The 13,564-nt window shown below is 36.5% G+C and overlaps 1 protein-coding gene across 1 annotated transcript in view; it reads left to right on the top strand.

The window, feature by feature from the left end:
- The window catches only part of KLF7 (KLF transcription factor 7), an 87,393-nt gene that overhangs the window by 21,571 nt on the left and 52,258 nt on the right, over positions 1-13,564 (top strand). Inside the window, exon 3 of the mRNA XM_081329911.1 lies at positions 12,617-13,226. Coding sequence (XP_081186037.1) covers positions 12,617-13,226 — 610 coding nt within the window. The remainder of the gene's footprint in view (positions 1-12,616; positions 13,227-13,564) is intronic.

Raw genomic sequence — 13,564 nt, 5'->3', positions numbered from 1 at the left:
TACAAATTATCTTTTTTGGGAGGGGAGGAAAAATGTTTATCTTTTACAACATGTGAGACTTGGGAAAATATTAAGCATTGTGTTTGCTTTATTTTAGCATTCTGCTTCTGTATTTTATCTATTATCTATAATCTTCCTTAACAGATCTAATCTTTATGTTCATTGTATAATGTCTCAGATGGATTGCTTAATACAAGAACTTTCTCTAATCAAAATATGCTTGGTATGATAGATACCACAATGACATGTGGACCAACATTCTTCTGTAGGATTGACCCAGCTGAATATATTGACGCTGAAACTCCTCACATTATATAGATTTACAATATATCCAACAGATAGTACTGACAATTTAATTTATACCCTTCCAATGCCCAATGGCCCCTTTCTTTTGGAAAAAGGTAGGTGTAGCTTTCATTGTGCAGTCCTGTTTATTTATTTACAGTAGATTCATATGACCTCCCATGTTGCCACAGTGACTGTGGTCTACTAACAACAAGTTACAACACTTTTCAAAATGAGAAACTAATATACAAACAAACATAATAAACTTAAAGTATGCCTCACTAAATTGTAGGTAAGTAAATACAGGAATTCATTTTAGGTCTATATACTGACTTAGTTGCATGTCACTGAAGTAATCTTTAATATATGCTATTTCTTTCTTTAGTTATCTTATTTGTCAACAGAGTTTCCCCTTTGATTTTAGTGCAAGGTTACATCAAGACTTCCCATTCTTTTTGACCAATGCACACATTTGAAATATTATGAAGACATTTTAGTTGCTGTCACAGAATGGCTGCCATAAAGACCAAGGCTAGTCACAAAATGTCCATTTTTCATAAGTTGTCCTTGCCATCCTGTTTCCCCCCAAAATATACTTTCTTCACCTTCAGTTTTCATTTTTGGAACAAGTGGCTAAGCTACCAAATGAAACATTGGGCTATCCTCTTCAGTTCCATGAGTTCAGACAAATTCCTGAAATAAGGGTAATGCTAAAAGATAGCCCTTTGTTTTGTTAATTTTCCATTTATTTTATTTATTGATTAAAGAATGCTTTAAAAAATGGAGTCTGAGGATCACCAAGGGAGGTGTCTGCAGGAGCTACGTAGGGAAGTTCAGCTGTAAGAAATGGTTGCTATGGAAGCTCCTGTCCTTTCTATTGATTGTTGCTAACATTCCTGGAATCTAATTACCCATAACTAGCAGTACAGCATTTTCTCTATGGAGCACATGTTCTTTGAGGATTTCTGTCTTAGAGGCACCCATATTTGATGGCAGGTATACATAAGAGGAATCTTGCTTTCACCTTGGGTTTATCTTTACCACTACCTAATCTTTAACATGCTTTTCCAATGATAATGAAAACAACTGATGGTGTCTGAAAGGATTCTTAACTGGTGGTTCCAGTCACAAGCTTTGATTTTTAAATAATTATTTGACTGCATGGATTTGGGTGGGTGGGGGGGGCTGAGGTGCAAACTGACATGAATTAATAATTTTTCTGATACTCTTGACCCTTCTTCATAAAATCCCTTGGTTACTGATTATTATTATTATTTGCTTTGAACTAAATATTTCAGAAACACCTGTATAGAAGCATTAAGGAAAAAATATTTAGCAACTGCAACATATTGAGCAATTAATATGTGAAAGCATTATGGCTTTGTGTATTATATACAATTTATATACACTAAGTGCTGCAGTGAGATAACCTATTTGCTTCAGTAATTTGGAACAGGGCTGTCCAAACTGGCAACTTTTAAGACTTGTGAACCTCAACTCCCAGAATTCCTCAGCCAGCCATGCTTGGAGTTGCCAAGTTAGAATATAAACCATAGACAGCAGTTAGTTGAAAGTGAAGTTATGAATTACATCTGAATCCTTCTTTTTTCTACAGAATAAAATAGTATCTAATCAATAGCTTGGAATGCAATTAATTTAGGGTGTAGTTGCTAGATTGCTAGCTGGAACTAAACATTCCCATCACATTCAGTTGGGAGCCAATGGACTGGCTCCAAGTTCAATTCAAGTACTGTTTATGACCTTAAGCACCATTTATAATGTAAGGAATGGGGGATTTACCTGTCTTTCAGCACATCCAATAGCTTAATATCTTCAGCAGATGGCCTCCTGCAGATAAACTCCATCCGATGAGACAAGGCAGGAGAAAAGGAGGGGTTGTTTAATATGGATATGTTCCAGTTGGAGAAAGTTTCCTGAGGAAACTGGAACCCAAACAGTTATCCTGTTGATGCCTGGCAGGCATCTTTTCATGTTGCCCGGACTTTAAAAGGTTAATTTTAGTTACCTTTTTTGTGATTTTTAAAGATCTTGCTGTTGTCTTTGCTTTTTATTGTTTCCTGCATTGTAATGACTTTAATATTTTCCATTTATACAGCTGCTGCTAGAAATTTTTTTTGCTCAAATATCATATGTTACCTGTATTTTTATAATACTAATAGAACGATCGGTTTGCTTATGCCGGTGGGGAGGATCTGGATGGAAGGACAGTAGAATAGAGGCTCCTAAATAAACTGTCTCTATTTCATTGGTGTTTATCTTCTAAAATTTATAATATGATTTGCATTCTTATGAAGCATCTCAAGAAGGTAGTTGGTGGGTGCTTTCTGGTTCAAGAGTGTGAATAAATGTAGCCTTGCAAAGGACAAACTGAGCTTCTTACAAAGACAAGAAAAATTGGGTAAGAGAATGTTCAAGATACTTTATTTTAAAGCTGTTGAGCATAACACTGTTTAGCAGATCTCTTTATCTGCAAGACGGAAGGGAAAAATAGTTATGGACAAATCTTTTAATGTGATACTATTCCTATTGTAGGTTTGTATATTTAAGCCAATGTCGAAGCTAGTTTAGTTATAATTAAAGCCCGCTTCCTACAACAGATTAAGACTGGAGTGCATTGGGACTTCAGATTTGCATGAGACCCCACTATTCCTTGTAATCGCTTCCAGAACCGTCTTATCACTCATATTTCAAAAGTGCAATAACCAATTTTTTCTATAGTGTAAGCTCCAAAGCGAGATTGCTTGGAATTAAAAAAAACCCAAAAACAATCCTCAGCTTTTCCTAAAATCAAAGGAGAAAAAGCTTGGGAAATCTCTGCCTTTACCCATTTGAGTGCCTTGGCTTCATTCCACTGTAGCTGTAGTCTTCATTCCCAAAACAAGGTAAGTACGACTACCAGCCACATGGTGGTTGTGGTAAGCTATAGATAATTGTTACCATGGGTTGGATGAACATGCCCTGGGTCATATTACTGTGCAGGATGATCTGAGAATTTGCAGATAGAGGTTCCATATACTCTACCTGCATAATTAATGTGTTCTGCAGCATTTCTCATAAGAACAAATGTTTGTGCTATTACTGACAAAAGCTATTGCCTTAAAATGGACTATTAGGCTCTGAAATGTAAAGCTGAAAAATAGGGATAGTGGGGTAAATGAGCAAGAGGGCTGTTGAGAATGCTTGTTTATGTATTTTGTCTTTTGCTTGCCTCCATGAACACATATTTGGGTTTCTACAATATGGAAATTTTGTTTAAATAGAGAAGGAAGGTTGCTGAAATATAGTATTGCCTCAAGACCCATTTGGGTGGTTATGTTAAAGCAAAGCCAAATAATTACAGAAAACTGCTTTTATTGGGGAATTGGTTGGTTGGTTGATTTCCCCCTGCCTAGATAACTATATACTACTTTTGGGGGAACGTAGACATCATCAAGAACATTGATGATGATGATGATGATGATGATGATGATGATGATGATGATGATGATGATGATAATAATAATAATAATAATAATAATAATAATAATAAGAAGAAGAAGAAGTTGGAAGAGACCTTTGAGGTCATCTAGTCCAACCCCCTGCTCAGGCAGGAAACCCTATACCATTTCAGGCAAATGGCTGTCCAGTCTCTTCTTAAAAACTTCCAGTGTTGGAGCATTCACCACTTCTGGAGGCAGGTTGTTCCACTGGTTAATTGTTCTAAGTGTCAGGAAGTTTCTCCTTAGTTCTAGGTTGCTTCTCTCCTTGACTAGTTTCCCAAAGCAGAAAGCCTTAGGTTTATTGAAAGAATTTTGATTTCCATTTTGGTTTTAGAAATAGAAATATATTTGGATCAACTTTAGAAAAAAGTTAATTCCAACATGTTACATTTGCAGTTAATTTTTTTTAAAAAAAATCCAAGGATTTAGTGTATTTTCTGGAACATTTTTTGTCCCATGTATACTTTTCTATATTAAAAAAAGAAAATGGTTAATCCTCCATTCCCTGCTCTTATAGAATTTTAGGTATATAACCATACTGTATGAATCCTGCAGAAACAATGTAATTTCCATTACTTTTCAGATGGAATTTTTAAGGGATGCACCAGATGAGGGTTTGGGAACAGTCTTGAGATACATAAAATGCTTGATAAACTGAGAATTCCAGGCAGTTATTAAATCTGTCTGCAGTAGTTAGATATCTGCAATTTATTTATTTTCTCCATCTTAGTATCTTTAAGCATTTGAAACCATGACACCTGTTGGTTACCCCAAAGGTAAAGACGCAATACAAAATTAAGAATATAAATTTGCAGCTCTCCAAGGTGCTTAAGGCCTGCATCCTCATGCTGGATACAAGAGCAAAAGAGTCTTAGCTTTTTTCCATTTTCTGCATCTGTTTCTCAGTCACGCTGGCGAAAGTTAGACAAGTGTTGAGGAAGAAAATGTGGTTACTTAAGAGAAAGGTCAAGTGTAATGTCCAAACCTATTTAGATGCCATGTCTCTCTTCATATTTCACACCCAGAAATTTAAAAAAATATGTTAATGTTTATGTCAGCCTTTTTCACAGTTAACACTCTTTAAAGGCATGTGGTCTGTGACTCTCAAAATTCCCAGCCAGTCACAATGCTGTTACCTCAATATGTCTAGAGGGCACCAGATTGGGGAAAGGTGATCTACAAAGAGCTAAATCAAAGCATACACTTGCATTCTTCTCCTGTTTTTCCTCTATAAGTTCCTCTCTTTTATTATTTGTAGTTTTAATTTTGGGATATTATTAGTAATTTTAATTTTGGGGTGATTACAAGATTACAGTTGGTGGCTTTCTGACAAGCAACTTCAAACTCTGCACATTTGCAGTGGAAGAATGGTATTGGGCAGTTCCTAGGGATATTTAAGATACAAATGTCACGTTCATGATAAAAGCTTCCTAGAAACTTCATCTAAGTGAACTTTGGGTTAGATTTACTAATTGTCTCAACTGAGAAGAAAGTTGTGATAAAATGGAACTTATGAGATGTGAAAAAGCCATGAGGTTGATGATATAAAAACTTTATCCAAGCAAAACAAAACCATTAGGCAATTGTTTTATAAGCCTGTGTATGGCTACCAAATCATATGGAAACATTTGTTTTTCAGGAGCTTTGTATTACAAATTATAGTTAACACTTCAGTAAAATCTTCTGTAATGGGTAAATTGTAAATTTTTAAGATGTGAGAATTTCCTGGAGTCTTACATTGAATGTCTTATTAAGATAATTGAAAAGCTAAATAGAAATAGTGTTGTTAAAACATAAATGAATGCTGTGCTGATAATAGAAGCTATTTCTGTTGAGCTTCTAGCTGTATGAGGATGATGGATTTTCTCTCTGAATAACTTCTCCCAGTTCTTTGTTTGGCAGAATGTAACAAGAAATCTTTGCACAAGGGGACAAAAAAAATGAGTCAATCCTGTGTAAAGAAAAATTGCTCTGTCCTCCACTTAAAATAAATATATTGATAACTATACAAGAATTTCAACTTAGCAAATACATAGGTGAAAAGTATGATTCTTACCTCATTTAAAAGTTAAAATTGCTACTAACTGAATAGAAATCAAGAATCCATTTAACATCTACCTTTAAAATATGTTAATGGAAAGTGGACACTTTATTGATAGCAGAGGTTTTTGGATCACATCTTTTAAGACTGCCTATATGAACCCTCTCCACATTTGATGTTCTCTGTGCATTAATAATAATTGTACTGTCAGGATACGGTTATATTCAGATTTTGCTTCACAATAGGAGTGTTTAAAAATAAAGTGGAATATGAATACTTTTCTCCAGTCAGCTTCAGAGCAATGTGGCCAGATTTCAGCATAACATTTTTTTATGTTAAGTGATAACTATATCAAAATCCTCTGATGATTGCAGAGATTCCAGGGAAGATGGAATCAGCAAACAAATTGATGTGAAAAAATACTCCCTTCAGAAAATTTGATCTGTAGTTTAGCAGCAATTGGAAATGACTGATATTGGCAACTGTGTGTATACAGGTAGTCCTCACCGTATGACCGCATTGGAGCCCAAAATTTCTGTTGCTGAGACATTTGTAAAGTGAATTTTGCCCCATTTTACATTTCTTGCCACAGTTGTTATGCTGAAATCTGGCCATATTGCTCTGAAGCTGACTGGAGAAAAGTATTCATATTCCAGGACTCACTGGAGAAGAGCCTAATGCTGGGAAAGGTTGAAGGCAATAGAAGAAGGGGACGACAGAGAATGAGGTGGCTGGACGGAGTCACTGAAGCAGTAGGAGTGAGCCTAAATGGACTCCAGAAGACAGTAGAGGACAGGAAGGCCTGGAGGAACGTTGTCCATGGGGTCGTGATGGGTCAGACACGACTTTGCAACTAACAACAACAACAACTTATATATTTGAGACTTGTCCATTCTGGCTAATTGTCTATGGAGATTCTCAGTCATTCAGGTCATAGTTATCCCAAAAATACTTTTTCATGAGGCAACTGGACTTTCTTGACTTCAGCTTTTTTCTGAATGAAACTTATTGTCTGGCTGCTTCATTCAAACTCAGGCTTCACTTTGGAACCCAAATTAAAAGCAGAATGGGCTTAATGGATGGGATGTGCTGGAAATGGAGTAGATGATGATGAAATGCTGGACAAACTTACAGGGCTGCAATTTGTGGAATACAGTATTACAGAAGATGCAGCCCCTGTTGGGAAAGATGCCTTCAGAAGTTGTTGGGGTGAAGAACCCTATTCAGAACTTTGGGTATTGACTTCAAGATCATGGTCTCCAAAAATACAGATAATTTGGCTCCGTCTCATTCTAGGGAGGCTTTCACAAAAACTGAAACCTCCTCTGAGTTGATCCAGAAGAAGCATAACAAGACCTCCAGAGTCACCTTATAGGGGAGATGGGATATTTAATAACTAAATAAAAATAAAAAATATGGTATTGAAAGCCACCGAGAGGTCATGTAAAGCAAGAATGGATGCACATCCACCATCCCACACATGCTAGAGGTCTTCCAAAAGCATGACCAATGCCATTTACCTCTTTACACTTGTAGATCTAGCCATTCCCCATGATTCATGGAAGAGATGAGAGATTAATTTGTATTGTTTCTTTTTTAGTACTGATTTCTGTTGCATTGTGTTTTTTTCTGATGGTGATTTTAATGTTCACTATAAATTCAGTGGATAATCCTAATTGATATTATTAGTTTCTGCAAATGTTGTAAAATTTAATTATTTTTTCAAGATCAGTAGTTTGTCATCTGGTTTTCCTCCATCCTGAACTTGAGTTTATCTTAAGTCCTGACTCAGAAAGATTCTTCCCTCAATTGGGCATATTGTCATTCTTTTCCCTTTTCAGGTACAGGTAATCCTCATTTAGTGACCACAATTAGGACTGGCAACTTGATAAGTGAAACCATGGCTGTACTTACCATTTTACTTCAGCTTTCCCTTGCTTTACAGACCAGCAAAGGTCATAAGTGCAAAGATTGGTCACAGTTATTTTTTCCATCACTACTTTAAATGCAAACAGTTGCTGAACGAGGCAGTTACCAAATGATAACTACCTGTACTTTTTACACATTATATGATATATTAGGCTTCAGGCTTTGATCCATCAGGTACCATCTTTTAATGGCTCCAGAATTGGGCAAAATTTGCAAAACAAATTTCACAGAGATAAGGCAGGTCTAGATTGATCTAGGAAATATCAATGTGCAAATGCAGGATGACTTGACAGCTGTGTATACAAATCTGACCCAGAGGTTTTAAGAACTAAATATGAATTAATGGATGTTCCAGCAGCTAAAAAGACTAAAGTATCCAAGGCTACATCAAATAATATAGTGTTGAGAAGCTGTTGTAGTACTCAGTTGTACAACATTTGCTCAGCTGGAGTATTGTGTCTAGTTCTAGCATAATACAACATATTCATCTAGGGGAGAGTTACAAAGATGTGAAAGCCTGATGCTCTAATATAATCAAGAAAGCTTTAGAAGAAATTTCTTGAAAAAGCTTGGAGGGGATATGATTAATAGATGAAATAAGCACTACTTTAAAGTATTTGAAAGGCTTGTTTATGTAGAAAATATTTTTTTATCTAAAAGGAAGAAACATCTCAGGTGAAAGATTCAAGTTACAGTAAAAAAAATTAGAACCAAGAATTTTCTGATGGTACACATTCTTTTAATAGAGGAAAACAATGTCCTTGAAGGCGGTGGATTTTCCCTTATTTCCCTGTTTTTAAGTAGAGGTTGAATAGCTTACCTACCGAATACAGTAAGAGTGGATTTCCTATATCAGCAGAGAGTGGGAATAGATTATCCTTCCAATACTGCATCCCTGATGGAGAAGATGAATTGGATAGATTTCTAATATACTCCAGAATAGCTAAGGGTCTTTTTTTTTTTGGCTAGGAAATTAAGAAGCCCAATTATCGTTCCTCTTTATTGGACCATCTTCTCCATCTCTTCAAATAGTGGCTGGCAGTGAATAACATTTATCAATTTCTCTTTATACTGTAGCAGCTGTGCTGCATTATTTATCTTAAGGGATCTTTTGTTCAGTACTGACTTTTGTATTAATAACAGCGCTTCTTTTCCTTCTCCTTAGGTTTGTATGTGTGTCTGTTTCCTGCTGTGCTGTGTGCCTTTGTTGTGAGAATACAATAGCATTTAGTATGAACTTCTCTCCCCCCACTCTTTAAGAATCAGCTTTGATTTAATAAGGTTGGGTCTAAAGCACTGAACCACCAAACTGAGTTTCTGACTGCATAAAACCAATTCTCCAAAACAGAAGCATATTAATGATGTTTGATGTTGCTATAAACCAAGTAAAGGTAAGACTGAATACAGTAGAGATTATGCGGAAAAAGTAACAGATAACCACCAGTTCACTTTGAATGAACTAATGTAATAATTAACATTTTAATCTCTGAACCGGATACAGAGGCAATTTTCCATCACACTCCATAATTTAGTACAGGAATAATTTAGGCATTGCACCTCGGATATTGCTAAATTGCCACTCCTAATAGCCTCAGTTGGCCTAGTGAAGATGTTAGAAAATGTAGGCCATTAACATCTGAAGGAACCAAAATCGAGCAACTAGATCTATCAGCTGTGGTAAATAGATTGAGTAACATTGCTTATCGACTAGCTGAGATTTTGAATAGGCATATTGGAACTTGCATATAAAAAAGGATTAGATGATATCATAGTTCGTACCACTGATTTAACACAAAGAGGAAGATCCACTGTATATGATTACTCCACTCGGTTTGGGGGCTGCCCTTGAAAACCATTCGGTCACCTGATCCAGAATTCAGGGGCACAAGCAGTTATGGGCATTTCTGCTTTGTGAACTGCCTAGTTACCAGTAGGTTTCCAGGTAGAATTCAAAGTGTTGGTTTAGGGGCCTTGTCCTAGAGTCTTGTTATCTGAAGAATTGCCTATCTTCAGTAGTTCTTCTCTAAGTTCTGAGAAAGTGGTCACGCTCCGAGTCTCATCAATTAAACTGAAGGGACCCAGAAAGTAGGTTTTTCAGTCATGGCACCTGTCCTCTAAAACCATTTGCCTAAGACTTGAATAGCCCCAACTTTCTTAAATAAATCCTGAAAACCTGTTTCTTCCCTTAGTCTTTGAGTGCAGACTCTTTTTATGAGGCTTTCTTATGTCTGCTCACTGGGATGACAATCTTTTTTGGTTGTTTTGTTTCTTTGATTTTCAATTTATATTTTGCCTGGAATTATTGAGAAATTGGGTGGTTTTTAGAAATGCGAATCTCTCTCTCTCTCTCTCTCTCTCACACACACACACACACACTCACACACACACACATCCACTTACCTTCATTTCAGTTTGGTTTTTTTTAGATGTTCTCATTGTAACTATTTAGAGTCAATTTCAGAATGTGCCAGTCAGCTCAGTGATATGGAAGGTAGCTGGATTCAACTAATTAAGAATTGTTTTATCTCCCAATTGACTAGAATGGGTAATCCACAGAAGGTTCAGGGGTCTTCTATAGTCTTCAAAGGTAATTGTTCACAGACTTTGGTTGTGATCAGTTTGAAAAGAATCCTGCTTCATCATCCTAAAGATGGCCAATTTAAGCTATCACAATGCATGTTTCTATTTTTCTGCATTACACATATTTTGTCTGGATTCCTGTCTGACAGGATGGGGAAATATAAAATTCAGAGTGTTGTACAGAAAAATAATAATCACATAATCACATTTGTATTGCATAGCACATTTGGATATTGTGTATTACATTGTATATTTGGGTATTACTTAGATGACTTTTAAGAACTTGGTAGATTTATTCAGCTTCCTACTTAAATATATTCCTGTATGTTAGGGATGTCCAAGAGTGTTTATTACCCAGTAATATATTTCTATTACTAATCTGAAAAATATTGAAATTTGGATTTTGAAATCATAAGATTAAAAAGACATTGGTATTTTGTTCTCTCTCAATTAGCATTCTGGTGTCTCATATAATGTATTTGAACATATGTAACTTTTAATTTATTATTTCATTTTTTAAAAAAAAACCTAGCATTCTTTGTATCCTGCCAGTAGCCCAGAAGCTACTGGGAGCAATTTGTGGTTTGTTCAAACTAAACATCATTACCCCCTGTTGTTCAGACTGAAATCTTGCTAGATTGGGATTGGGCTGAGGGGGGGGGGGAGGGGGGGCAGGGACGTAAGTTTTTTTCTATTGGAAGCTTGCTTGCTTACTTATACTTCTTCATGATTGGGGCCACCTTCCCCCTCCCTTTCCCTTCTAAGAGGAGGTGAGTTTGATGAGGTGCCTTTCTATTTCTGAGGCAGAAGGCAGGCCTTGACCAGCTGGTATCTTGAACTGACACAGGTGCAAAGACTGCAGGGGGTGGGATCCAAGAATAATTGCATGTTTCTCAAAGCATCAGGCCTTGCCCAAAAGGGGTCTTGCAGAAATGGTTCTTTATGGAAAATTAATGACAAGGCTTAAAGCCTGTCAGGATCACTGTGGTCATCAGAGAAGGAGTAATGCCTTACAGGGACAGCTCCCTCCTGCCTTCTCCACAGGATATTAGCTGACCCAACACAGCCTTGTATCATCTGGAGACTTCACAAGACCTGTGCTGGTTTTAATGTCCTTTGAAAATCTTTTTTCCATCTTGCTAGCCAAAGATTCATGGGCTTTGTATTTATAGTGTGAGCCTCATGGTTTCTCTTTTAAGGAGCGTAAATCAAGATGATACAGAGTGATTGGTATTTCTATTGTGACAAGAAGAAATTCCGTGAAAGTATACTTAAGCTTGGAGAAAACAATAACATTATGCTTATTATTTATTCACTGGCAGTTTAGGAGATGACAAATTCTATGATGTAACTGAATTTTCTATTATATATAATTTGGCTTTGATTAAACAAGTGTGAAAGACTAATCTATGTAAATGGATAGTTAAATCTCCTACTTGCCTGGGCTAGATGTTTGCAGTCCTCTAGCCAACAGCTCAGACATCACTGCATTTTATTGTCTCCTGATTCTATCCATCGGAAAGAACCACAAGCAGTCTCTATTTCTCAGTGATATAGTGTAGTTGCGTAGGTGATCTATGGTATGTGTGAGAAAATCCACAATACTGTTCTTTGGTACATTGGGAAGAGAAAAGGAAATGAATGAACTACCTCCCATTGTAAAATTTTAGGCTACCTTGGATTTAAATGGCTGATACAAGATCATGGAATTACTGGCATGTTTTGCATGGATAGACTTACTCATAAAATTAATTCCTTAGAGGTCTAGGAACTTACAGATTTTATCAGTGCTATAGTCATGTTTCAGTTCTGAGTTCTATTTATTGATTCATTTGAAACATTTATAACACTGCTCTCTAGTATGAATACCCAAAGTAGTTAACCAAATAGAGTTCAAGTTGTGCTTGTGTAATATTTGTGAATCACTTGATTTGCAAGTGATTTTTCTTATAGTTGCTAGGCAACTAGCAACCTGTGCTTTCAACTGCCTTCCTTTTCGCAATCTGAGTATTTTTGCACAATAGATTTGTACCTGGTTTTCCAGATTCTACACACCAGAGCTGAATAGCCATTGTATTCTTATTCTATGGAAGAATTCATTTCTGAAATGTTTGCTACAGACACATTCTTCCTCTTTTGTCTTATGGTTACTTTGATTTGCTTTTCTATTATCTCTTACTATAGCAGCTTGTTTTATTCAGATATTCTTTTCTTCTTGGCAGTGCTTGCAACCAGGTCTGACTGTGTAGTGATAGCTTGTTTCTCCCTTTTGTTTCTACAGACATGCCTTGAGCTGGAACGCTACCTTCAGACAGAACCCAGGAAGAACTCAGAAAGCTTCGGGGAGGACCTGGACTGTTTTCTTCATGCCTCTTCTGCTCAAAGCACAGAAGACAGCATTCAGCCATTGGACCCACTGTTATTACCTGTAGATATGAGTACCTGTGACAAAAATGCCAACATGGACATTATTCTCTCAAGGGACAAACTATTGTCTGAGACTTGTCTCAGCCTGCAACCTACCAGCTCCTCTACAGAGGGCTATGCTGCTGTTAACCAGGCCCAACTCAATGCAGTGACCTCACTAACACCTCCTTCCTCTCCTGAACTTGGTCGCCATCTTGGAAAAACCTCACAAACTATCTCTGCAGTTGATGGCACAGTTACACTGAAATTAGTGACCAAGAAATCCACCCTCAGCTCAGTAAAAGTTGGTGTAATAACACCAGCTAACACAACAAAGTGTGCGCTCAGTGACAGTGAACAAGGAGGGTCAGGGGCTGATACATCCCCAGAAAACAAGAAGAGGGTTCATCGTTGTCAGTTTAATGGGTGCCGTAAAGTATATACAAAGAGCTCACACCTAAAAGCGCACCAGAGGACTCACACAGGTACTTGTGTTAGATGCTTGGCTTTCTTTAACCAAACTTACGCCTTTTATTTATTATTTATCATATACTGAAATGAAGCTTTAGAGGATAAGAATTACAGGCTTGGTATAAAAAGTTGGGTTGGAACATTGTGTTCCATGTATTGTCAAGGAGTTTGAGAATTTGCTATCACAGAATGAAAATGCTAATCATATAGCTCTATAATTCCTATATTAGTAACATTTTGTCAGAATTTCTCAGATTACTGAGAATACAAATAATCATACAGCGTATTTTGTTTTATTCTATTATTTTACTTTTGTTTGAACTTCCTTTTTATTTTCATTTTTTTATGGTTA

The sequence above is a fragment of the Vipera berus genome (assembly GCF_964194415.1).
Source record: "Vipera berus genome assembly, chromosome: 1".
Taxonomy (NCBI): domain Eukaryota; kingdom Metazoa; phylum Chordata; class Lepidosauria; order Squamata; family Viperidae; genus Vipera; species Vipera berus.
The sequence above is the reverse complement of the archived record's forward strand: the minus strand, read 5'-3'. Positions and strand labels throughout refer to the sequence as shown.